The sequence below is a fragment of the Meles meles genome, chromosome 10 (genome assembly GCF_922984935.1).
Source record: "Meles meles chromosome 10, mMelMel3.1 paternal haplotype, whole genome shotgun sequence".
Classification (NCBI taxonomy): Eukaryota; Metazoa; Chordata; class Mammalia; order Carnivora; family Mustelidae; genus Meles; species Meles meles.
In genome coordinates, this window is record NC_060075.1 from 7676830 (window position 1) to 7700474 (window position 23645).

A 23645-nucleotide genomic window follows, 5' to 3' on the forward strand; every position below is an offset into this window, starting at 1 on the left:
GTCTTTGTTAGTAGTAAAATCATTTTTTAAGGAATGAGTTTTCAGCATAAAATAACTTATTTATTTATTATTTTTTAAATAATTTTTTAATTTTTTTATTAACATATAATGTATTATTAGCCCCAGGGGTAGAGGTCTCTGAGTCACCAGGTTTACACACTTCACAGCACTCATCATAGCACATACCCTCCCCAATGTCCATAACCCCACTAAAATAACTTATTTAATAAAAAATTTACAGACATAGAAAATGCCATCCATTCAGAAAGCCATATATACAAGGTTGTGAATTGATGAATAATTAAGCTTATTTCTGAACACAAGCTGATGCATGAACTTTAATAGCTGAACTATTTAAAAAAATACCAACTTGAGGGGTACCTAGATGGTTCAGTCGGTTAAGCACGCAACACTTGGTTTAAGCTCAGGTCATAATCTCAGGGTCGTGTGCTTAGCACGAACTGGCCCCGCATCAGGCTCTGTGCTCAGCATGGAGCTGCTTGAGGATTCTCTCCTCTCTCTGCCCCTCCCCTTGCTTGTACTCTCTCTCTCTCTAAAATAAAATAAATCAATCTTTTAAAAAATACCAATTTGAAAAAAATCAGATCAGAGAATCCTACAGAAATGTTTTGTAACATTTCTACATGCTCCAAGAAAAACACTTAATTTTAAAGATCTTTCTCACAAATGTTATATACCTAGATGGCTCCGTAGATCCCTTATCAAAGAAGAACAAATCCTCAATTTAATATACAGCTTTTCCATAACCCAAGCATATATATATTACATATTTAATTTTTAATTTAGCTTAGAATAAGAGGAGTCCTGATTCTTTTATGTCAATCATTCATGAACTGGTGTCTCTAATTACTGCAACTGTGACATTAATCACCAAGTTCTCTTACACCTCAAAGCCACCGATCATGAGATACTAAAAAATGAATTTTAACAATAACAAATCTGGTGTCAGCAATGACAACCCTGTGATGGGATCTTCCAGGTGGGGTGCTCTGCACCTCTCCTGGGGTGAGTTGCTGCCATGGAATCTGTACATTACTTAGAGCCTTGCTGTATGCCAAGATCTGTGCTGAGTCCTTGGCTGAAAGGCGAAGGTCGATGGGACAAAGTTCTAAGGCTCCAGGGGCTGAGAGGCTTGTAGCAGATCTGCTTCTCTGCTGAACTAGCTAGATGTTTCTCGATCATTGTAGCAGGTTGAATCCTGTTGTTCCAAAATTTATGCCCATCCAGAACCTCGGACTGTGACATTATTTGGAAACAGGGTCTTTGCAGATGCAATTAAGATAAGGATCAAGAAGAGATCATGCGGGGACCTGGGGCCCCAATCCAATGAGGGTGTCCTTATGAGAGACAGAAAAGAACACAGAGACCCATACAGAAGGTAGAAGGCCATGCGAAGACAGCGGGAGAGACTAGAGTTATGTCACCGTAAACCAAGAAATTCCAGGAGTCACCAGAATCTGGAAAAGGCAGAAAGGATCCTTCTCGAGAGCCTCCTGGGAGATCCTGGCCCTGCCAAGGCCTTGATTTTGGCCTTTTGGCCTCCAGAACTATTAATTTTAAACCACCAAGTTGGTGGCAGTTTCTAAAGGCAGCTCCAGGAAATGAACACAGCTGTGTTTCTAAGTCCTCAGCTCTCCGTAGAGCTTTGGAATCTAGAGCCTGGGGATCTTTCTCTCGCTCTGCAGAAGGACGAGGTTTTCTTGACATGGGTCTGGGAAAGCCTAAACTGCTAAATTCTAAAGGCCAAGACACGGCTTTGGAACCAGTTTGCCTGGATTAGATTCCAGCCCTGCCATTTACTGTGTGACTTGAAGCCCATGACTGAAGCTCCTTTTGTCTCGGTTTTCCCACCCGCCAAGTAGGAAGACCATTACCTTCTTTATAGGGTACTTGTGAGGATTAAATGAATTGACCCGTGAGGTGTTTCAACTACACGTGACACGTGGTTAATACTGAATCCGTGTTATTTATAATCACTACTATACGATTATTATTATGTGACAATTGTTTAGTCCTAGGTTTTGCCACACAGACCTCCTCAGAAGGGCACAGGGTGAGCGTGCCCACAGCCCAGAAGAGCACTAGGAACTGAGCTTGGTTTTCCTGTGAATAGGACTCTTTGCTCTCAAATAAACTGCTCTGTAGGGTGTAGACTTCACACTAAATTAGATCATCCTCGCCTTGGGGCTTTCAACACTTCTTAGCTGCACTTTAGGTAATGAGCACAGCCACTCCACCTGGCGTGTGCCTGGTGAGGGACCCAGGGGGTGTGTGAGGTTTTCAGGGCTGCTGTGGTAATGCACCACACACTGCGTGCTGAACACAATGGAAGTTTTATTCGAGTAGTTTGTGGGGACGAGGAGTTCTAAATCCAGGTGTTGGAAGGGTTGGTTCCTTTCAAAGGTTCTGAGGGTCTGCTAAACTAGAGTCTCCTCTAGCTTGCGGTGGCTGGCGGCAACCCCCTGAATTCTTACCTGTGTCAAGACAATGCCCATCTCTTCCCTGTGTGTTTCTGTGACTTTGTCTTCTCTTAATAGGATACCAATCACACAGGACTAGAGCCCACCCAGTTCCAGCGTGACGTCATCTTGACTTGATCATCTGCAAAGACCTATTTCCAAAGAAAGTCAACAGTCACAGGCACTGGGTGGGGGAGGGTTAGGACTCCAACATTTCCTTTTGGGGGACATTAATTTGACCCACAGCTGTCCCCATATATAAATGAAGCAAAACAAGAGTCAGCACTCACCAATTTACAGACTTATTAAAAATATTAAAATACTATCCTTGTCTGAAAGTTTTCACACAATTGAGAAAGGCTTGTCTAAAATTAGTAGCTTTAAAAAGTCTTGAAAGATGGCTGTTATGAGAATCTGACAGTGTTTTCAATGTGTGTTTATATTATATCAATATTGGACGTGGACCTACCATCACACCTTCACTGAATTACCTCATTTTCTTAATTAGCAATGCTCCTTTTATTTTTTAAAATACACATTTTAAAACCAAAGAAAACCAACAGAATGGGAAAAGATATTTGCAAATGACATATCAGATAAAAGGCTAGTATTCAAAATCTAGAGAGAACTTTGCAAACTCAACACCCAAAGAACAAACAATCCAATCAAGAAATGGGCAGAAGACATGAACAGACATTTCTGCAAAGAAGAAATCCAAATGGCCAACAGACGTATGAAAAAGTGCTCCACATCACTCAGCATCAGGGAAATACAAATCAAAACCACAGTGAGATACCATCTCACACCAGTCAGAATGGCTAAAGTTAACAAGTCAGGAACTGACAGGTGTTGGCGAGGATGTAGAGAAAGGGGAACCCTCCTACGCTGTTGGTGGGAATGCAAGCTGGCGCAGCCACTCTGGAAAACAGCAGGGAGGTTCCTCAAAAAGTTGAAAATAGAACTACCCTATGACCCAGCAATCGCACTACTGGGTATTTACCCCAAAGATACAAATGTAGTGATCCAAAGGAGCATGTGCACCTGAATGTTTATGGCAGCAATGTCCACAATAGCCAAACTATGGAAAGAACCTAGATGCCCATCAACAGATGAATGGATAAAGAAGAAGTGGTGTATATATACACGATGGAATACTAAGCAGTTGACAAAAAAACCAAAATCTTGCCGTTTGCGATGATGTGGATGGAACTAGAGGGTATTATGCTAAGTGAAATAAATCAATGAGAGAAAGACAATTATCATATGATCTCACTGATATGAAGAATTTGAGAAAAAAGACAGAGGATCACAGGGGAATGGAGGGAAAAATGAAACAAGATGAAACCAGAGAGGGAGACAAACCTAAGAGACTCTTCATCTCAGGAGACAAACTGAGGGTTACTGGAAGGGAGGGGACTGGGTGGGATAGAGTGGTTGGGTTATGGACACTGGGGAGGGTGTGTGCTATGGTGAGTGCTGTGGATTGTGTAAGACTGATGATTCACAGACCTGAAGCCCTGAAACAAATAATACATTAGATGTTAACAAAAAAAATTAAAAAAATAAAAACCAAATATGAGGGGCACCTGGGGAAAAAAATAAAATACACATTTTAGAAAGACACACCGCATTAGCCCAGATCTTTGAAACTAAGCCTACGTGAAGAGTTTAATATTTTAATTAAATTAAACCTCTGGAAGATGACTCCTCCCTCCTCTTTCTGGCTCACAAACTGCCTGCAGAATGTATTCAGCTCTTAGGGTCAGCATTTACAGGACTCTCTGGTTCCAGTTCAGGTCTCATTTTCTCATTTGAGTATTTCTCCAAGGCTTCCTATGTGTCGTGTGCCTACTTTTCTACAGGATCCTTTTGCTTCTATCAGTTTGGTCTACTGATTGTCATAGTTCAAGCCCTCTGCCCACTGCATCAACCGCACATGCAATGACTTCTAGTCATTTCCCTCTTCCTTCTGTCAAGATCCCTCTCCAGGTGGGGCAATCTGCTTTTACCTCTCTGTGCTTCCTTGTAAAAGAGACGCATCTTCTCATCCCGCTATCATATTCTGACCTAGGTTATAAATTCCTTGGTTGCCAAAACTATTGGTCTGTAGCCTGTCACAATGCCTTGTATACAGCTGGTGCTCAAAATATATTTGCCATTGGTGATTGATTCTTTTGTTCACCTCAGATTATAATTAATTATTTCTGAGTGACTTTGTCAGAAATAATAATGGTTGCATTTAGCAATTTGCATTTATGTTTAATTCATATTAGTTTTACAAGACTGAGGGGTTTAAAGAAGTTTTATTCTTTTTGTATAATATGTATTACTACCATTATTGGAACTTACTGCACCAGTCACTGTTTGAAGCTCTTTACATACACTTGTCTCATTTTATCCCCATAGCAACCTTTTGTACTAAGCATAATTATCTCTATTTTACAGATGAGGAAATTGAAGCCTAGTGAAATTAAACAACTTTCCCAATGTCACACTGCTGATAAATGGAAAGTTGGAGCCTAGGTCTGTCTGTCCCCAAATGCTGTGTTCTTAGAGTTTCTATAATTTCCCTGTCACAAAAACCTTTTAGGAAACTTCTTAAAAACAGAGTCTGGGGCTCCAGTCTAGAATTCTGAACCGAAGTCTGTGGGGGAAGAACCTGGGGATTTGCATTTTGATATGCACTTTAGGGAATTTTTGTGATCAGACAAATTTGGGAAATACTCAATAATTCGGTATGGCCTACCAATATGTGTAAGTCCCTGTGTTGAATGGTGTCCCATAGATGGTTTGATTTTCATTATGGTTTCAAGGAACACAAAATGTCCACAAATGTTCAAACTGACCAGAGAAACAAAGCCATCAGGTAACTTCCTGCAGGCCTACTATAACCCCAAGGACACCCAGGGTCTGCGGCTGACCTTGCCTTCTGCCCTGTGCCCAGGAACATGGGTTGGTGACCCATGCAGATTTAGAAGGGCTCCACACTTGGCTTAATGTTCCACTGCATTGTTCTGAAATTCCTAATAGTTTTTAACAAGGGGTCCTGCATTTTTGTTTTGCACCAGGCTCTGTCCATTTCTTAGCTGGTCCTGCTAAGGAGCTTGATACTGGGAAGACAAAAACATGTGACCCATAGCACTTACCTTCCCCATCCCAAGCTTGCCTCAAGTGGCTCAAACTAGCGCTTAGCAGCTACAGCTCTATACAACTCTCTCCTACTACATTCCCCTTGAACAATCGGTGTTTATCCCCAGATTGTAAATGATGACATTAAACTGGTACCCTAGGAAGGAGACAGGTTATGAGTGGCAGCAAAAAGTGTTGAGATGTGAACGCATCACTCATGAGATCCCGAGGTTGGAGGGGTGTGGAATGGGCAAGCTGGTGAGAGAGGCGTACCCCATCTGCTCCGCAGGTCTTACTGGTTAAGCACAGTTCTAGAGAAGCTGTACGAAGACCTCTGCAAGCAGGTCTACCTGATTATTACTTATAGGCTTCCACCTTATTTTGTAACGTATGTTGTTGTTGACATAATGCAACCATATCTCTTTTTGAAATACTATTATTTTAGTCTTTTGTCAGTAGGCAAAATGGAGAATGTACTGCATTTCAAAACATAAAGTTAAAATAAAGTTTGAAAAGATTGAAACCAATGAAGTAAGCCTCTAAACACAATTCTACTCTGCAGACAAATTATCCCAAGAGTAGAATCCATAATGAAATGAAAACTCACATCATAAAAAAAAAACACTTCTTATTTTACATTTATAATGTTATATTCTACACCGTCTTCCTGGCTGATACATGGAGAATTTTATGGAGCAGCTGAGAAAATGTTCTGTGTGCAGTGACATATATCCTAGGTACTTCTTAGTCCCTTCTGCCAAGGCAGAGCCCACCTTTTCTCTTTCTTCATCTTTAATCTATTAGTACTCCAGGAAGGATCAGAGCAGGCCAACTCCTAGCCACAAGGAAGACTGAATTCCAGATGAGGACAGGTTCTCAGGTCCTGAAAGCAGCCTCTCACTGTTGTACTAAAGCTATGAGGTCCAATATGGCAACCACTAGCCATATGGGGCTCTTTAAATTTTAGCTAACTAAAATTAAGTAAAGTTAAAAATTCAGATCCAAGGTCACACTAGTCACATTTCAAATGCTCAGTAGCCACCTGTGTCTAGAGGCTACCAAATGAACCACACAAATTAAAGAACATTTCTATCATCACAGTAAACCATTGGGTAGCGCTGCTCTAGAATGCCAAGTAACAGGCCAGCAAAGGAAAGCAAAATCCTGGCTCCTTAGTGCCCTATTTCTCCCCCAGTGGAGAGCTGCTTTCGGAGAGAATAGCTCATCTTCTTCATGGCTTTTTGGGTCAAATAGCACAAACTGATTCTTAAAACACAAGCACAAAAGGCCACAGACTCAAATTTATTATTGAACTCCCTCTCTATACATACATAGACTCGTTCTGAATTAAGGATTAGTTCATCATTAATTCAATGTTTAAACTTTTAAATGAGAAAGGTGATTTTCCCCCCTTAGGACCAAGCCCTAAAACATGTGTTGAAGCCTGGGATGGATCCAGGCCATGTGGGACAGAGAGCATTCTTGGAGTTGACTACAGTGTGTCCCTGTCCCCACAGTCTCCAAGGGAACAGGGGAGAGATGCAATCTGACTCCTAATCTCATTTTGTCTTTCTCCCATCTTTAACAAGAGTTCCTCCAACTACACTGATCTCAGTAGTTTTGAGCCCCCAGTTGGGGTTACCATGGAGTTAAAGGAGGTTCAGGATTGAGGTAACTATATCAGCAATAAGCACAAATGTGAAATTCTCAGCGTAAGCATTTCTGCTTGTGTGTGTTGTGTGTGTGTGTGTTGTGTGTGTTCTGTGTGTGTGTGTGTAAAAGGGAGGGAGTAGCTATATGAAACAGAAATGGTAGACACTACATTACTTTTTCCTAAATATAAATGTCATCCAGTTTTTTCTTGATTGTCTAATGGGGGTCCTTGCAGAAGGATGTCAACAAGTCGGAAGGAGGCCTGGCTACTGGAGTTAAGAAGGCTAAGAAGAGTTAGAAAAATAGTTTAGGAGATTTCTCAAAAATGAAAAGTGCTAAGAATCTGTACGGTACCTCCTGGATGGCTAGTTTGTGCAAGCACATGCTGAATGCCTCTGCTGACCACTATCCTGAGAATGTAGACATCTGTCCTCTCTCTAAATTCTCATCAAGCAGAATGTGCAGAATGTGTTGTTTTGTGTTCAACATCAGAAGCCTGGAAGTGGCCAACTTGGGGTGTCTTCCTTGCAATGACAAGTGTCCAGGCCTTGATCCCCTTGGAAACACTGGCTCAGCAAGGAGGGGAAAGGCCACTGACAGTCCCTAGGGTAAGTTGCTACGATATAAAACTTGCCGCGCACAGATCCGAACAACAGACGCTTTGTCCAGTCCAGTCGGCTGCTCCTGGACTCCCCGTACCCAAGATCCCCCAATAAACCTATGTCTCAGCTGCTATCTCAGGTCTTTCTTTTGGCCTCACTGGACCATCACCCACCTTAGGCTTCGCATCTGCAGGGGTACAGATGCACGGAATCGATGTTCCGAATTGAATTACTTTTGTTGGTTTCTCTTAGCATATTAAACAAATGTCTCTTATGACATTTGTAATGTCATAAGAGGAAATCTAGTTAACTGCTCATGAATAAGTGACCAGTTTCAGGTATGTTAAGGCCACCACCTAAAGCCCAGAGTGGAATCAATAGCTTGTTCTTTCTCCTTAACCCCAAAGAGAAGCTGTAAAGTTTCCTTTATTACAGATGCTACTTCGAGCCATTGTCTGATTTTCTATAGCTGTTAGAGTGACTTCTTTTGGGGGTCATCAGCATAAGCCAGAAAAATTGTCAGTTTTGCAAAGAAACAACCAAACTTAATTTTGGTGCATCAGAATCTCATTATACTTAAAAAATACCAGACACATTTTTCCACCTGTAAATTTGGAGGATTAAGATGAAGACTTTATCTCTTTGAAATAAATAAATAAATAAACATTAGAAATAAAATGTGCGAGAGTACCTTCTCAGCTCTAATTCTCGGGTCCAGCTGTCTTTTTACAAATTCAATTCCAAGGTGTTAGGATATTTGACAAAAAGTGCTAACTTTTTACTTTCTGTGTTGTTTTTGGTTTTATTTATTTATTTATTTTTTTATGTAGAAAACCGAGGCAGTTGGAGCTAACTTAGCATCTTTGGTCAAACGATAAGAGTAAGCCAAGCACTCAGCGAAAATGAGGTCATCTCATGGCAATCCTGACTTCTTGAGTCAGTCGCACCCTTATCTCAGGTATGAAAATGGAAAAGAAACCAGGGCAGAATATCTGAGGTATATATATGTCTTATCACAAATCTGTTAAAAACCAGTGAAATAGTTCTGTTAAATAACAGGCCATATTTTAAGTTCAAGCTCAATTTTCATCTATTCAGTGTAACAGAATTACATTCTAAAGGCCTAAATGCTGTGAAACAAAATTGATTAGGATAATCTACAAGAATGGAATTAAGGTATACTTAAAGTGTCAGACATAGGGATTCCAGAAGAGGTTGTCAAGCTATTTCACTGTTTAAAGCTTAAGTCAAAAACAAAAACAAAACAACAAAACAAACAAACAAACAAACAAAAAAACCCCCCTGAACAGAAGAGTCACACATAGAATCTTAATGGGCAAATGACCTCTCCTTCATCAAAAGACCACGCTGCCCTTTCTGAGTCTGGTTTCTCTATTCACACTTAAGGACTGAGAGAGAGAGTCTCAATTAAGCATCAGTCTAGGAACTGATAATTTCCCCCTCTCAGGCAGCCTGAAGGATTCATTTCCTTTAATACCACTGACTATTGGGCCGGCTCAATGAGAAAATGGATGGATGGGCCACGGGGTCCCCTTTACTTTTCCACTGAGACCATACACGTAGGCAGTGGAACAGTTTACCATGCCAGTCGGTGAACACAAATTCAAATGCACTGCCTTCTAGGCACGTATCTGGTGAGTTTTGAACTAAGATTTATCTTAAAGACGGAATACATAATGCAATAGGTTAGCATAATTTTTTTCAATCCCAGTGACTTTAGTAAGATTGTTACTTTGGGAGTATCCGCAAACTTCAAGAAGAGGAGGTTTTTAAAGGTTTTCTTCAGTGAAGTTTCTGAGTGTCCAAGGCTACATACAGGGATTATGGAAAGCCAAGCAGTATCATAAAGCAGGTGAACTGGAACACGGTTTTAATTATGCCGGAGTGAGGTAGTTTATAGCTCACACTTTAGCATCCTAACAATAGGTTCAAAGTACTGACTAATTGTAATTTTGTCAGTAATAACCTTGAGACATGGATAAACAAAAGTGTGGAACAGTCTGCTTGGGTCTCTGAGGGGCCAGGGGGGTTAATCTAATTTAGATGAAACAATGAGTTCTATAAATTTAATACTTCCCGTGCATCTTAATTTAGGAATGCCAGAGAAAATAGAAAAACTAGGCAAAAGTTCTTTTTTAATCCTTAATTTGAAGATAATCATCAGATTCAAGGGATTTTCAAGGTACAAAGGAATCAAGGTTTTCATTTAGTTAAGATGAATAAATGGGCAAAAACCTTGTTGAGGTTAAAACTAGTTGTGTATATAAATCGAGTGACAGCTCCTCTCCTCGACCCCTGTTGGCAATTGTCTGTGAAAGTTTTCCGCAATTCATCATGAAGAGCCTCGTGGCACTGCCTCCACGGTCAGACGCCTGAAATGCTCATTTAAATCTGCTGAGGTTATTTAACCATTCGTACTCATCTAATGAACACACATTTGAGTATCTCGATGTAAGCATTGCCATTGACACTGGGATGTAGGCCTCTGCCTAAGGTCCCACCCACTGCTGGGGGTAGGGAGCACCAAGAATGCAAAGAGATAAAGAAAATGTACTATGGTGTCATCACAATCCATCTGGTCTTCATGCCAAGTTCCTGGAACGGAACTTCCAGGCTCGTAAGATTTTTTGAGTGATGGCCACAGTCGCCAAACTGTGGAAAGAGTCAAGATGCCCTTCAACGGACGAATGGATAAGGAAGATGTGGTCCATATACACTATGGAGGATGATGCCTCCATCAGAAAGGATGAATACCCAATTTTTGTAGCAACATGGATGGGACTGGAGGAGATGATGCTGAGTGAAATAAGTCAAGCAGAGAGAGTCAATTATCATATGGTTTCACTTACTTGCGGAGCATAAGAAATAACATGGAGGACATGGGGAGACGAAGAGGAGAAGGGAGTTGGGAGAAATCGGAGGGGGAGACAAACCATGAGAGACTGTGGACTCTGAGAAACAAACTGGGGGTTTTGGAGGGGAGGGGGTGGGGGGGTGGGTGAGCCTGGTGGTGGGTATTAAGGAGGACACATATTGCATGGAGCACTGGGTGTGATGCATAAACAATGAATTTTGGAACACTGAAAAAAAAAATAAAATAAAAGATTTTTTGAGTGAAAGAAGGCCTTTGTTATTCATGGTAGGTCCTGATGTTTTATGCCGATGAGGTGACCAGTGGTGGGTCTTACCTTGTTTCAAGATGGGGGCTGGCTTTGCCAGAAAAACCAACTGAGGGATTTGAGGGTTGGGGCTTTGAGCCAGGAGCTATCAGCCCCAACTCCAGCGGGGAGAAGGAAGACATGCTGGAGACTGAATTCAATTATGTGGCCAATGATTTATTCAATCACGTCTACGTATGAAACTCCTCTGAAAACTCTGGACACCCAAAGCTTGGCAAGCTGGTCGGTAACATACACGGATGGGTGGGGAGGGTGATGTGTCCTCACTCCACAAGGAGAGGACAGGAGAGCTTCGCATCTGAGACTCTCCAGCTTCACAGTGTGTATCATTCCATTCAGCTACTCTTGATCTGTGACCTTTATGATAAAATTTTAATCTTAAATATAGTGCTTTCCTGAATTCTGTGAGTCATTCTAGTTCATTAATGATCCTGAGGGGATAGTTCGAAGCCCCAAATTTATAGTCAGTTGGTCAGAGGAGCAGGGGTGGCCTGGAACCCCTAGACTTGTGGCCCACATCCAAAGTGAAGGCAGCCTTGTTAGGGGACCATGAAATCCATGCTAATTCCAAGCCCTTAGTGTCAGGATTGCAGACATAATTTCAGATAACCAGAACAAGTCTAAATCTCTTCCACAAATGGTTTAGAGAGATCACTGGGGAAAGTCCATCAAAAGAACAATCATGGAGATTAAATGGACAGAACAAAGTTCCTCCTGTTTCACTTCTGCAGAGGGCCAAATTTAGGGAAGGGATAGAGGCAATGATACAGCAGGACTCAGACAAATCTCCTCTGTGGGATGTGATGATTCCTCCAAACGTGAGCAATATTTGAAAGGACAGGTAGGAAAATCAGTCACACACACACACACACACACACACAAATACCATATCTACTGTAAAACAGAAATACTTTTTTTTCCCCTAAACTGTAACTAACTTTACTTCCCATTTTCGAACTGACACTGTGGCTAAAGTGAAACGGCTCAAGAGCATCAAAGAGCTGATTCTTCTGGGGGACTTGTCCTCTTGTAATTGTTTAAAGTCACTCTGGGGTCCAGAAGACCAAAGCTAAACCTTCCTTCTCTTTCCCTCTGCTGCCTTTGTAACTGGATCTGCTCTCAGATCCGCCCAGAGCCCAGAGGGCTCTCCAGTCCTTTAATGGGAATCAGCCTACTTTTTGATCGTGAACATTTCACTATTTCTGCTTGTTCTTAGAGCTACTCCTGCTTCTCAGTTGGTAGCAGCCCATGGCAACAGTGGCGGAGGCTGGGACATTAAGAAAAAAATAGAGGTTTATCATTTCTACACATCATTCTCGATTATTTTCCTGTCTTCTACTGTCAACGAGAAAACTACCTAAGGCAGAAGTAAAAACCAAACCAAACCAAAACGAAACACACAAGTTACCAACTTTCTGCCACTGACCCTGCATCCCCAAGGCTGTGGGTTTTCGATCAGGTTTTCCAGACGGTTGATCTCACGGCGCGGGGAGAGTTAAGAGTGCTGGTCCCATGTTATTACACTGCTCGGCTGTTGGGAGGCAGGGACCTGAGGTCAGCGTTCCAGGTCAAAGCTCCCTCTCTGGACTCAACATTAGTCTTGGCCACAGGGAATTACTAAAGATGAAAGCTTGTGCTAAACTGTCTCAACGTGCTCTGCCATACACCCGCTGGGAGACCCTGGGCCGGTCACTTAACCTCCCTAGACCCAGGTTCGCTGGTCTGTACCATGCAGGGTCCGCACTGTTTGATCTCCGAGGGTCCTCTGACTCTGTGCTCTTGCTTGCAGCGGTCCTTGAAGCAAGTGCATTTAGCTACATTTTGTGGGAAAACATGGGGAAGGGGAAAGGATAGGGAGCACCTTCTGAGATTGATCAAATTATCCATTCTGGGATCAGCTCTAGCACCACACAAACCTTCTGGCCCCAGGTCTGAAATTTACTGGCAAATCACCCCATAAATCTGGTTGTATTTTCTCATTGGTACGCTCGAGTCAAAGATGCCACCTCATCCAGGATGTTGGGAGAGTCAATAAAGACATGAATGTAAAGTGCTTAGTTTACAATGTGCCCTTTGCCTTCCTCATCTCTTCCAAGCCTAGAGCAACAAAGTAAGGGGATGAGCAAACTCTCTACTCCTCTCTGGAGCTCAAGTATTGGCTTCCTCTCCATAATCGGGATGGCATTCTGAGCCCAGGTGAGCGGCTGCCCCTCTCTCCTTGTATGGTCCTCCTCTGTGCACGGAGGGTGTCTCACACTGATGCTCACAGGGAGATGGTGTGACCCGTGTGTGTGCTGGGCACACCCTGTGGAGAATGTACTCATCTGTATTACCGTCGGAAATGTCTTATCTGTGGAGAAACAAGGTGCGGGTATAGTCATTGCCTTGTCTTTCTTGGTGAGCGAATGGCTGGTTAGGGCTGTGGCTTTTGAGAGTCTCACAGTAAAGAGAGCATGCACAACCTTGACCTTGCCCACACAACCTTGACCTTGCCCACACAACCTTGACCTTGTCCACACATACGATTACATTTGCAGAGAACTGATGAACTGATGTCCACGCTGGTTTGGATGAAACTCCATCACCGGCTTATTTCCTTCACCCCTAGCTTTGTCCCCGCCCTCCTGTGTTCCCGCACTGGATTTGTTGCTTTTCTCCTCATCTTTCCTTCTTGGCCTCTCGGAGTCATCTCTGAGAAACTGGATTTGGATTTGAAACACCCCATTTGAGCCCAGTGCCCGGCTGGCCTACCTCACAGCCAAGGTGGGTTTCTGGCATGGACAGGGAAGAAGGCTGGAGTAACACACTTTCACGAATGGTCTCTACCCACATGTATTGAAAACACTTGCTTTTGTAGCAAACTTGCTGCTAATTAATTTTTTTAAAGTCCCTGAATCCCTAGAGAAGATATGGGAAATCTTTAGCTCATAAAGCTGAGAATAAAGCAATTATCTAGCACACACTTTATTTTTATAATTAATTATATTCACTATATATACTATGAACAAGATTTCTACCTCCTGAATCTGAAATATTTTATTTGTGTATGGATTCGACAGAAGGTTAGCAACTCACTGCAAGAAGGATGATTCATTCACATTTGAAAACCGCTTCTACATACCAGTGGCTGATCCTCTAAATAGCTCTTTTGTTTCTTCTTTGGTGAGGGTGCCTGATTTAAGAGGGGAATTTGTAACTTCACCACACTTTTTATCTTAGCTTAAGCACCCATCACTAGTCATACTTTCAGTTTTATTTAGATTTGAGGTTTTCATCTGAACATGTCTTAAAAAAAAAAAAAAATCAACCACCATCACCACCACCACCAGTCTCAGAACACTAAACTCTAGAAGCATAAGCATTTTCAGCACTATAAGGGAAATGCAGCAGAGCCCAGTGGAAGTCACTGATTTTCTTTAGCATTTGGATTATATGGGTCTATGAGTTCAGATGAGTCACAGTAAAAATGAAACTCAGCAGGCACGATGAAATCAACTGAAACCACTGAAACGGTTGGTCAGAGCCTCCAAAAATTATTTCATTCTCCAAGACTGGGGGATAGTATAGAGACCTAATTCAAGACACAGTTTTCCAAGCTGTCATTGCTGGACTCCTCGAATAGAGAAAGACATTTTCCAACAATGGATTTGCTTTTTGGAACTGTAGCTTTGTACAGCCTTCAGTAAATGACACAAAGTCAGTTAATCTCTATAAACAAAAGGCTAAGGCTACTATGCCACTTTTAAAATTATAACAATTGGAATTTAATCCCCGAAACATTCATGCTATATTGGTAGCTGGACATGGGTGGTTGGGATAAGACCTAAATGGCTTTTTTTTTTTTTAATAACTTAATGAAATGATCAACCAACTCAGGGAAACAACCTTGACCTTGCACAGAAAAAACTGTTTCTATTATCTGCTCTGTCTTTCCTCCTGGAGCTCCCCAGAGGTTGCAAGTGTATATAGAAATTTGTAGTGTAAATGACATTTTAAAAGAAATAGTTTGTTCATTTGTAAACAGAAGGGCTAATACTTTACCTTCCCCACCTCTTGGGGGGCTGTAAATATCGGTGGAAATCAAACATGTTAAAAACTGTAAACTGGGGGCGCCTGGGTGGCTCAGTGGTTTAAGCCGCTGCCTTCGGCTCAGGTCATGATCTCAGGGTCCTGGGATCGAGTCCCGCATCGGGCTCTCTGCTCGGCAGGGAGCCTGCTTCCCTCTCACTCTCTCTCTTCCTGCCTCTCTGCCTACTTGTATCTCTCTCTGTCAAATAAATAAATAAAATCTTTAAAAAAAAAAAAAAACTGTAAACTGATAGGACGTGGAACTCTTTCTCATTACTGTGCCCCCATTCGTTAAATATTGACTGTGCTTTTGGTTCATGTAGTATCAGGCAAAATATGGATTAAGAGTCTCTCTAAAGCTTCAGTACTGCAAAGACACTGAGCTCACACAATGCCAACAAATGAGACAGCTCTTTGTCTTAACAACGGGTCCTAAACATGTCTCTAAGAACAGCAGCCTTGGAAAAGAAATGCAAATAAACATTGAGCGCTAAACTTCTCCTATTTTCTCTTTTGAAATATAAAGTCTGCCTGAAATACACTATATCACACTCTTTTCTTGGTCATCAGTGGCACTAATTTCATTTTGCAAAATCTAATCTTCTATTATAAAATATTTTGTTTTCTAATAATTTTTCTTGTGTATTTCTCAAAATGGAGTTTAATGTCTTTTTCTTACATCTCAAGTATCTAGTAAAGTGCCAGATAAATAGCAGATAAGTAATAAATTCTTCTTGAAGGCTGATAAATTGATTAAGGGAAACAAGCTAAGATTTAGTGATAAGCTGTTAATATACTTGTACCTATACTATTTAATGTGGCTGGAATCTTCTCTTGAAGAGTGGTAACAAAAGTTCGCAGAAGTGCAATTTTTATAACTGTCCCAAATTAAACAATTACTTCATGGGGCACCCTTTCTTTAATTCATAGCTAACTCCAGAATTCAACTTAATGAGTGAGAAATATTTTACATTTATATATTAATGAATAATTATGACATAATGAAACTGATTTTCTTCAGATAGCACATGAGAATCTGCCTATTTTGAGAGCGATTCTATCACACATCCATCACACAAAATATTTTTAAAATGCATACTTATTATTATTTTATGTCAATATCTTCTTCTTAAGCAGTTGAAATCAAATTTCTTATTGTATAGTCCTACTGAGTCCTACTGACGAATAAAGTATTATTGTTCAATAAATGGATGATAAAGCACTTTGACCAGCCTCAATTTTCAAGGAAGCATTTTCATTTTCTCTAACTAAGAAAAGAAAAATCAGCACAAACTCCATCTCTCTTTTGTATCAGGAACATTGCCTTGTTTAATTGCCAACAGCCCCAATTTACTAAGTAGTAAACACTGAAGCATGCACCATTACATTCCTTAGGACACCTCTTGGAGTCGATGCAATAATTTATTACATCGAGTAGGTCTCATTCTCCCTTGATTTATGGACATGGTAATAATATTCCATCGCACAGAATGCTTTGCTAGGAGGAATCCGGATCCAGGCACTAAAATCTTTATGGCCTCCCCAGGAGGAGTTGGGACGCAGGTGGTATTCTCATTACCACGGCCGAGAAAGCAGAGGGGCTTGCTTGAGGTCTCCCGGAAAGTCAGTTATTCAAGGAACACAATCTAGGTCTCCCGGTGCCTAGCACAGAATCACAAAAAGCACAGAACTCCCAAGGGAGTTGCCCAAATCATGTGCACAGTCAAGAAGAGGGGAAATGATACCCAGGATGCTCACCGTAGAATCCCCATAGCAACCCGACACCGTTTCCCTCCGACTGCACATAAAGCACATTGAAGGGTATCAAACAACATAAAATCCTAATGATGCCCTTAATTAGGCGGGATCATCGTTCTAACTCCCTGACCTCCCACAGTCCAAGCTAGCAGCCCCAAATTCCTCTCTGTGGTGCCGAAACCCGAAAGCAAGACGGAGTTACAGAAACAATCCTTGGCTTACAGGGGACCATGGAGCTCTGATGATGATGAAATTTGATAGCAATAATGTCAAACTTTATATGACCATAATCCAAGTTTACAATGATACATTAAGCCATAATGCTACTATTTATATCACCATAATTCAGTTTATGGTGATATAAATAGTCATGCTAATGGCATTAACAGCAGCACTCAGTGGAATCACAGCTGTTGACTGCCACTTGTCTGCTATTAGCATGGCTATTTATATCACCATAAACTTAGGTAGTCAAACTTGTTACATACGAATATTCAAGGAAGATGGATATTCATGTTTTATGCCCAAATCTAGGCTCCTGTCCTGGAGACTTGACGGTTGTAACCCTCCTGTATGTATTAAGGTCTATCGAGCTCTCCATTTGACTGTTCTCATTGCATGGTATGTTTCTTCAGGAGTTATAGCAGAGCAAGTCTGTTTCCTGCCATCCTCTGATTTTCTGGGAAACGCTATTTCAAACTGATAAGAAAGTGCAAGCCACAGCTTCTGGGCAAACTTACTGTCTCCTTGGCAGCGCAGGGGGCCCACGCTCAGTTTGGCTTCTGAGCCTTGCCGGTCGGTATCTCCAACTACCACCTGGCTTACTGGCAGGTGGTCTTTGTAGGATAAGAAGCCAGCGTCCTTCCTCCTGAATCACAGGGAAAAACAGAAAAGTATGAGGAGGCTAAATCAGAAACATTTCTTTTCCGATAATTGTTTCAATTGTCTGATAATTGACCACATTCCAATACATGCTCACAGTTTCACTAAGTAGAACCACAGTCAAAGAGTTGTTCTCTCTTCCATCAGGTGGTCTCAGGGTGTATTACCCCGAAGCAGTTGTGACATCATTGCTTTCTGGAAAATGGAATTCACATCCTGATTTCCAGACAGTCCCAACTAATAGGTTGCATCCTATTCTAGAGTGGGAGTAGACTCGTACACTGCATGAAAAACACCCACCAAACGCTTGAGCACGCATGTGTTTGCTGTTGTCAGGAAATCAAAAGTTCAACGAAGTCAACCTGATCTCTTGGATAACATATGAAACAAAACTCTATTAAAAAATCCCTTTGTCTCCTCAGTTGCTTCAAAAGAGTTGGCTTTCTTCCTTGCTGTGCATCAGCTAAATAAGGGACACTTTTTTCCTTCCTCTTTTCTTGTTTATTTCAACAACTGAAAGAATTTATGTGAAGTTCCCAACATAGAGCAGGGGCTCACCAGGTGTCTATTTCCATCTATAATGAAGAGTGAAGACTCAAGCCTGGTCTGTTTTTCTCTTGGATTCATTTTCCTGCTTATTCTATACTTATCATGTTTCAGGTCTCCTAACTCTACCCTGCACCCACCCTAAATAAAGGAAGGAAAGCCTAGAAATCTAGAAGATGAGCCCAACATGACATATGGTGCAGCACAGACTTCACCTTAACAAGAGATCCCTGTCCCCTTATCCTTTTTTTGTGCTGCTGTGGTTGAGAAATCCCCTCATTTGGGGCTGGATGAATGGGAGGCACAGATCATTATAAAGTCATTCCACTAAATTTACCCTTTTGTATGATTTTTTTTTTGGCACTGTGCAATGTGAATATAAGTAAAAATTTTGAAATTGTACATACAAAATCTGACTTTGGATGATAGCAGAATACGAGAGGCCATTCAACAGTCAGGTTAAAGATTTGTCTTTCACATCTCTTGGCAAATAGTTCAGAAAATTGAGGGGAACCAACTTGGAAGCCTGCCTTTAAAATGCTATGTTGTTAGGAATAGTTACTCATTCTTCCAGTCTTCTCAAATGTCAGCGAACACATACTCCCTCATGGGTCAGGATCCACGGAAAACCCAGAAAGGAGTCAGAATTCAGCCAGTGGGCCTCAAACAAGTGTATTTTTACACTCCTTTAGTATTTTCATTGCCCTTGAGCTTTCAAAATAATGTTTCTTTTTTAAAAATTTGTTATCAATTGAGAACTAAGATCATGATTCTTACTGACATTGTATCTACTAATGACCTGGCCTCAAGTACCTCGTGCAATATTTTGCAAACCCAACTTCTTTTATTGGGACTTCTATCAATTAAAGTTAAATTAGAAAGGAAAAGAAAGTCTGCCATTAAACCTGATACGCAGTGTTTCCTAAAGCAACAACAAATGAAAACACCTTTTAATGACACACTGGAGTTTGACAGCCTCCTAGGAATGATGTGTGTTCCTGTGGAATTTCAGGCTGATATTCTCCACAAATTCATTATCACTTAGAATTACATGACTCTAGATCAGGGGTCTGTGAACTAAGTGCTAACAACTATTCATCTCATTGCCTGTTCTCTTATGGCCCATGAGCCAAGAATGATCTTTGCATATTAAGGGGTTGGAAAAAATCCCGAGGAGAATATTTTGTGTCATGAGAATATTATATGAAATTCAAATTGAGTGTCCATAAATAAACTTTTATTGAAATGTAACCTTTTTTTTTTAACACATGGTCTATGGTGCTTTATATTATATGGCAAAGTTGAGTAGTTGTGACAGAGACCATATGGCCCTTGAAGCCTAAAATATTTATTATCTGGCCCTTTATAGAAGAAATTGGTCAACTCCTGCTCCTAATCATCAGGATCCATTTTTCCTTTGGGAATTTATTGAGCCAATATTCCACTGACTATCATGGTGGTCTGTCATGTAACTCGTCCCCATAGTTGAGGGTTAGGGAAGAGACAGGGGAATATCTCTGACGTGGGGAAAGAAACATTTAAGCTAAAATTTATTTAACTGAACAGTGAGGAATAATTTAACTTTGTTAATAATTAATGTTTTGATTGACTGCACTATATGGCAAGCAGTCATGTATCAGGATGCTCAACGTCTATGCCAATACTTGCTATTGTTCGTTCATTTACGTGAGTGAGAAAATAACCCCTTCATAACAAAATCTGTGCTAATCTAGGAGCAATTTGAAACAGATATTTGGGAATATCCCAATCATTATGTGATCTTCTTGATGAAACTGGACGTGTGTAACTTTTTAAGAATTTATATACCTACACAGGTTAACAACTTAGAGACACAACTTTTAAATCTTTGTAATAATCTCATAAATGGAGAGTTCCTTTTAGATACAATTAGATCTCCTGAAATGTTGAGGTTATTTTTAAGTTGTGAGTTCAAAGAGAGCCATAATGTTTTATTCTCATGCATCCCTTACTTCATCTACACCCTAAAAGAGAGGTCGAGAACTACCGCATCCCAAAATTAATTAGTTTTTAATGGCATATTGGAGTTTACCAAAGGCTTCAGATCAGCAAATAGTTGTAATACTCAAATATTCCTTACCAAGCCAAGACAAAAGGAAGAAAAATGATCAGATGAGAAAAATAGATACAGCCCCCCCCAATCATTTTTGAGCAGAGATCTAAGTAGGACCCCAGAGATTTTAAAGTCACAAATGGCTGTGTGTGAAAATCACAAGGCAGTGAACTCTGCTAGAAACAAATAGGTTGTGAAAACAAATTCAGAGACGGCAATGAAGTGGTGTGACTAGCACCGAGTTTCTGATGTGACTTCATAGCATGGCCCACTGTCCTGTCTTTTTAAAAGTTTTTATTTAAATTCCACTTAGTTAACATACTATGTTATATTAGTTTTAGGTGTACAATATAGTGAGTCAACAGTTCTATACATTGCCCTGTGCTCATTGCAATAAGTGCACTCTTTAATCCCTGTCACCTAGCTCACCCGTTCCCCTACCCCTCTCTTCCTCTATGGTAACCATGAGTTTATTCTCTATAATTAAGAGTCTGCATCTTGCTTTGTCTTTCTCTTTCCCTCTCTCTCTCTCTTACTTTTTCCCTTTGCTTGTATTGTTTCTTAAATTCCACATATAAATGAAATCATATGGTATTTGTGTTTCTCTGACTGAGAATAATTATTTCGCTTAGCATTATACAATCTGGCTTCATCCATGTCTCTGCAAATGGCAAGATTTCATTCTTTCTTATGGCTAAATAAGATTTCACTATATATATATATCTTTATTTATATATATATTTATATCTTTATATATAAATATATACCACTTCTTTATCAGTCGATGGACACTTGGGCTGTTTCCATAATTTGGCTATTATAGATAATGCTGCTATAAACATCAGGGTGCATGTATCCCTCTGAATTAGTGTTCTTGTATTCTTTGGATAAATACCTCATAGTGCAATAGCTGGATTGTAGGGCAGTTCTATATTTAACTTTTTGATACAGTTTTCCAGAGTGGTGGCACCAGCTTGCATTCCCAGCTACAGTGCAAGACGGTTCCCCTTTTTCCACATCCTCACCAACACCTGTTGTTTCTTGAGTTGTTGATTTGAGCCATTCTGACAGGTGTTAGGTGATATCTCATTGTAGTTTTGATTTGTATGTCCCTGATGATCAGTGATGTTGAGCATTTTTTCATGTCTGTTGGTCATCTGCTTGTCTTCTTTGGTAAAATGTCTATCCATGTTTTCTGCCCATTTTTTAAAATTGGATTATTCATTCTTGGGGTGTTGAGTTTTATAAGTTCTTTATATATTTTGGATACCAATCCTTTAGCAGATATGTCATTTGCCCTCCCATTCCAGAGGCTGAATTTAGTTTTGTTGATTGTTTCCTTCACTATGCAGAAGTCTTTTATTTTGATGAAGTCTCAATAGTCTATTTTTGCTTTTGTTTCCCTTGCCTCAGGAGAGACATATCTAGAAAGAAGTTGCTATGGCTGATATCAAAGAGGTTACTGCCTGTGTTCTCCTCTAGGATTTTGATGGTTTCAGGTCTCACATTTAGTTTATTTTTGTGTATGGTATAAGGAAGTGGTCCAGTTTCATTCTTTTGTGTGTAGCTGTGCAGTTTTCCCAATACCATTTGCTGAAGAGACTGTCTTTTTCTCATTGCAGTTTCTTGCCACTTTTGTCAAAGATTAATTGACCATATAGTTGTGGGTTCATTTCTGGGTTTTCTATTCTGTTCTGTTGATCTGTGTGTCTATCTTTGTGCCAGTACCATACTGTTTAGATCATTACAGCTTTGTAATATACACTGAAGTCCAGAACTGTGATGCCTCCAGTCTGGCCTTTCTGATTTAAGGCTGCTTTGGCTATTCAGAGTCTTCTGTGGTTCCACACAAATTTTACGATTGCTTGTTCTAGCTCTGTAAAAAATGTTGGTGGTATTTTGATAGGGATTGCATTAAATCTGTAGATTGCTTTGGGTAGTAGAGATATTTTAACAATATTTTTTCTTACAATCTGTGAGCATGGGATGTTTTTCCTTGTGTGTTGTCTTCAGTTTTTTTCATCAGTGTTTTATGGTGTCAGAGCACAGGTCTTTCACCTCTCTGGTTAGGTTTATTCCTAAGTATCTTACTGTTTTTGGTGCAATTGTAAATGGGATTGATTCCTTAATTTCTTTCTGCTGCTTAGTGTATAAAAATGCAACAGATTTTGGAATGTTGATTTTGTATCCTGCAACTTTACTGAATTTGTTTATCAGTTCTGGCAGTTTTTGGGTGGAGTCTTTGGGTTTTCTATATAGTGTCACATCATCTGCATACAGTGAAAGTTTTAATTCTTCCTTACCAATTTGGAGGCCTTTATTTCTTTTTGTTGTCTCATTGCTGTGGCTAGGACTTCCAGTACTATGTTGAATAAAGGTGGTGAGAGGGGACATCCTTGTCTTTTTCCTGATCACAGAGTAAAAGCTCTCAGTTTTTCCCCATTGAGGTTGATATTTGGGTTTTTCACACATGGTCTCTGTGATGCTGAGGTTATGTTCCCTCTAAACCTACTTTGTTGAGGGTTTGTATCATGCATGGATGCTGTACTTTATCAAATGTTTTTTCTGCATCTATTGAAATGGTCATATGGTTCTTATCCTTTCTTTTATTAATGTGGTGTATCACATTGATTGATTTGCAAATACCGAACCACACCCCTGCAGCCCAGGAGTAAATCCCACTCGATTATAGTGACTGATTTTTTTTTTTTTTTAATGTATGGTTGGATTTGGTTTGCTAGTATTTTATTAGGAATTTCTGCATCCATCTTCATCAGGGCTTGACCTGTAGTTATCTTTTTTAGTGGCATCTTTATCTAGTTTTGGGATCAGGGTAATGCTGGTCTCACAGAATGAATTTGGAAGTTTTCCTTCCTTTTCTATTTTTTGGAATAGTTTGAGAAGAATAGGTATTAACTCTTCTTTAAATATTTGGTAGAATTCCCGTGAAGCCGTCTGACACTGGACTTGTGTTGGTTGCAAGAGTTTTGATTACTGATTCAATTTCTTTGCTGGTTATTGGTCTGTTCAAGTTTTCTATTTCTTCCTGTTTCAGCTTTGGTAGTTTACATGTTTCTAGGAATTGATTCATTTCTCCCAGGTTGTCCAATTTGTTGGCATATACTTTTTCATAATATTCTCTTGTAATTGTATTTCTGTGGTGTTGGTTGTTATTTCTCCTCTCTCATTTGTGATTTTATTTGGGTCCTCTCTCTCTCCCTCTCTCTCTCTCTCC

The 23645-nt window shown here is 40.4% G+C and overlaps 1 protein-coding gene across 3 annotated transcripts in view; it reads right to left on the reverse strand.

Annotated features, from left to right (window-relative positions):
• The window catches only part of CNTNAP2 (contactin associated protein 2), a 1946064-nt gene that overhangs the window by 332345 nt on the left and 1590074 nt on the right, over positions 1-23645 (reverse strand). For all 3 annotated transcript variants that reach the window (XM_046020922.1, XM_046020925.1, XM_046020923.1), the window contains one exon: positions 17631-17758. In XM_046020922.1, coding sequence (XP_045876878.1) covers positions 17631-17758 — 128 coding nt within the window. The remainder of the gene's footprint in view (positions 1-17630; positions 17759-23645) is intronic.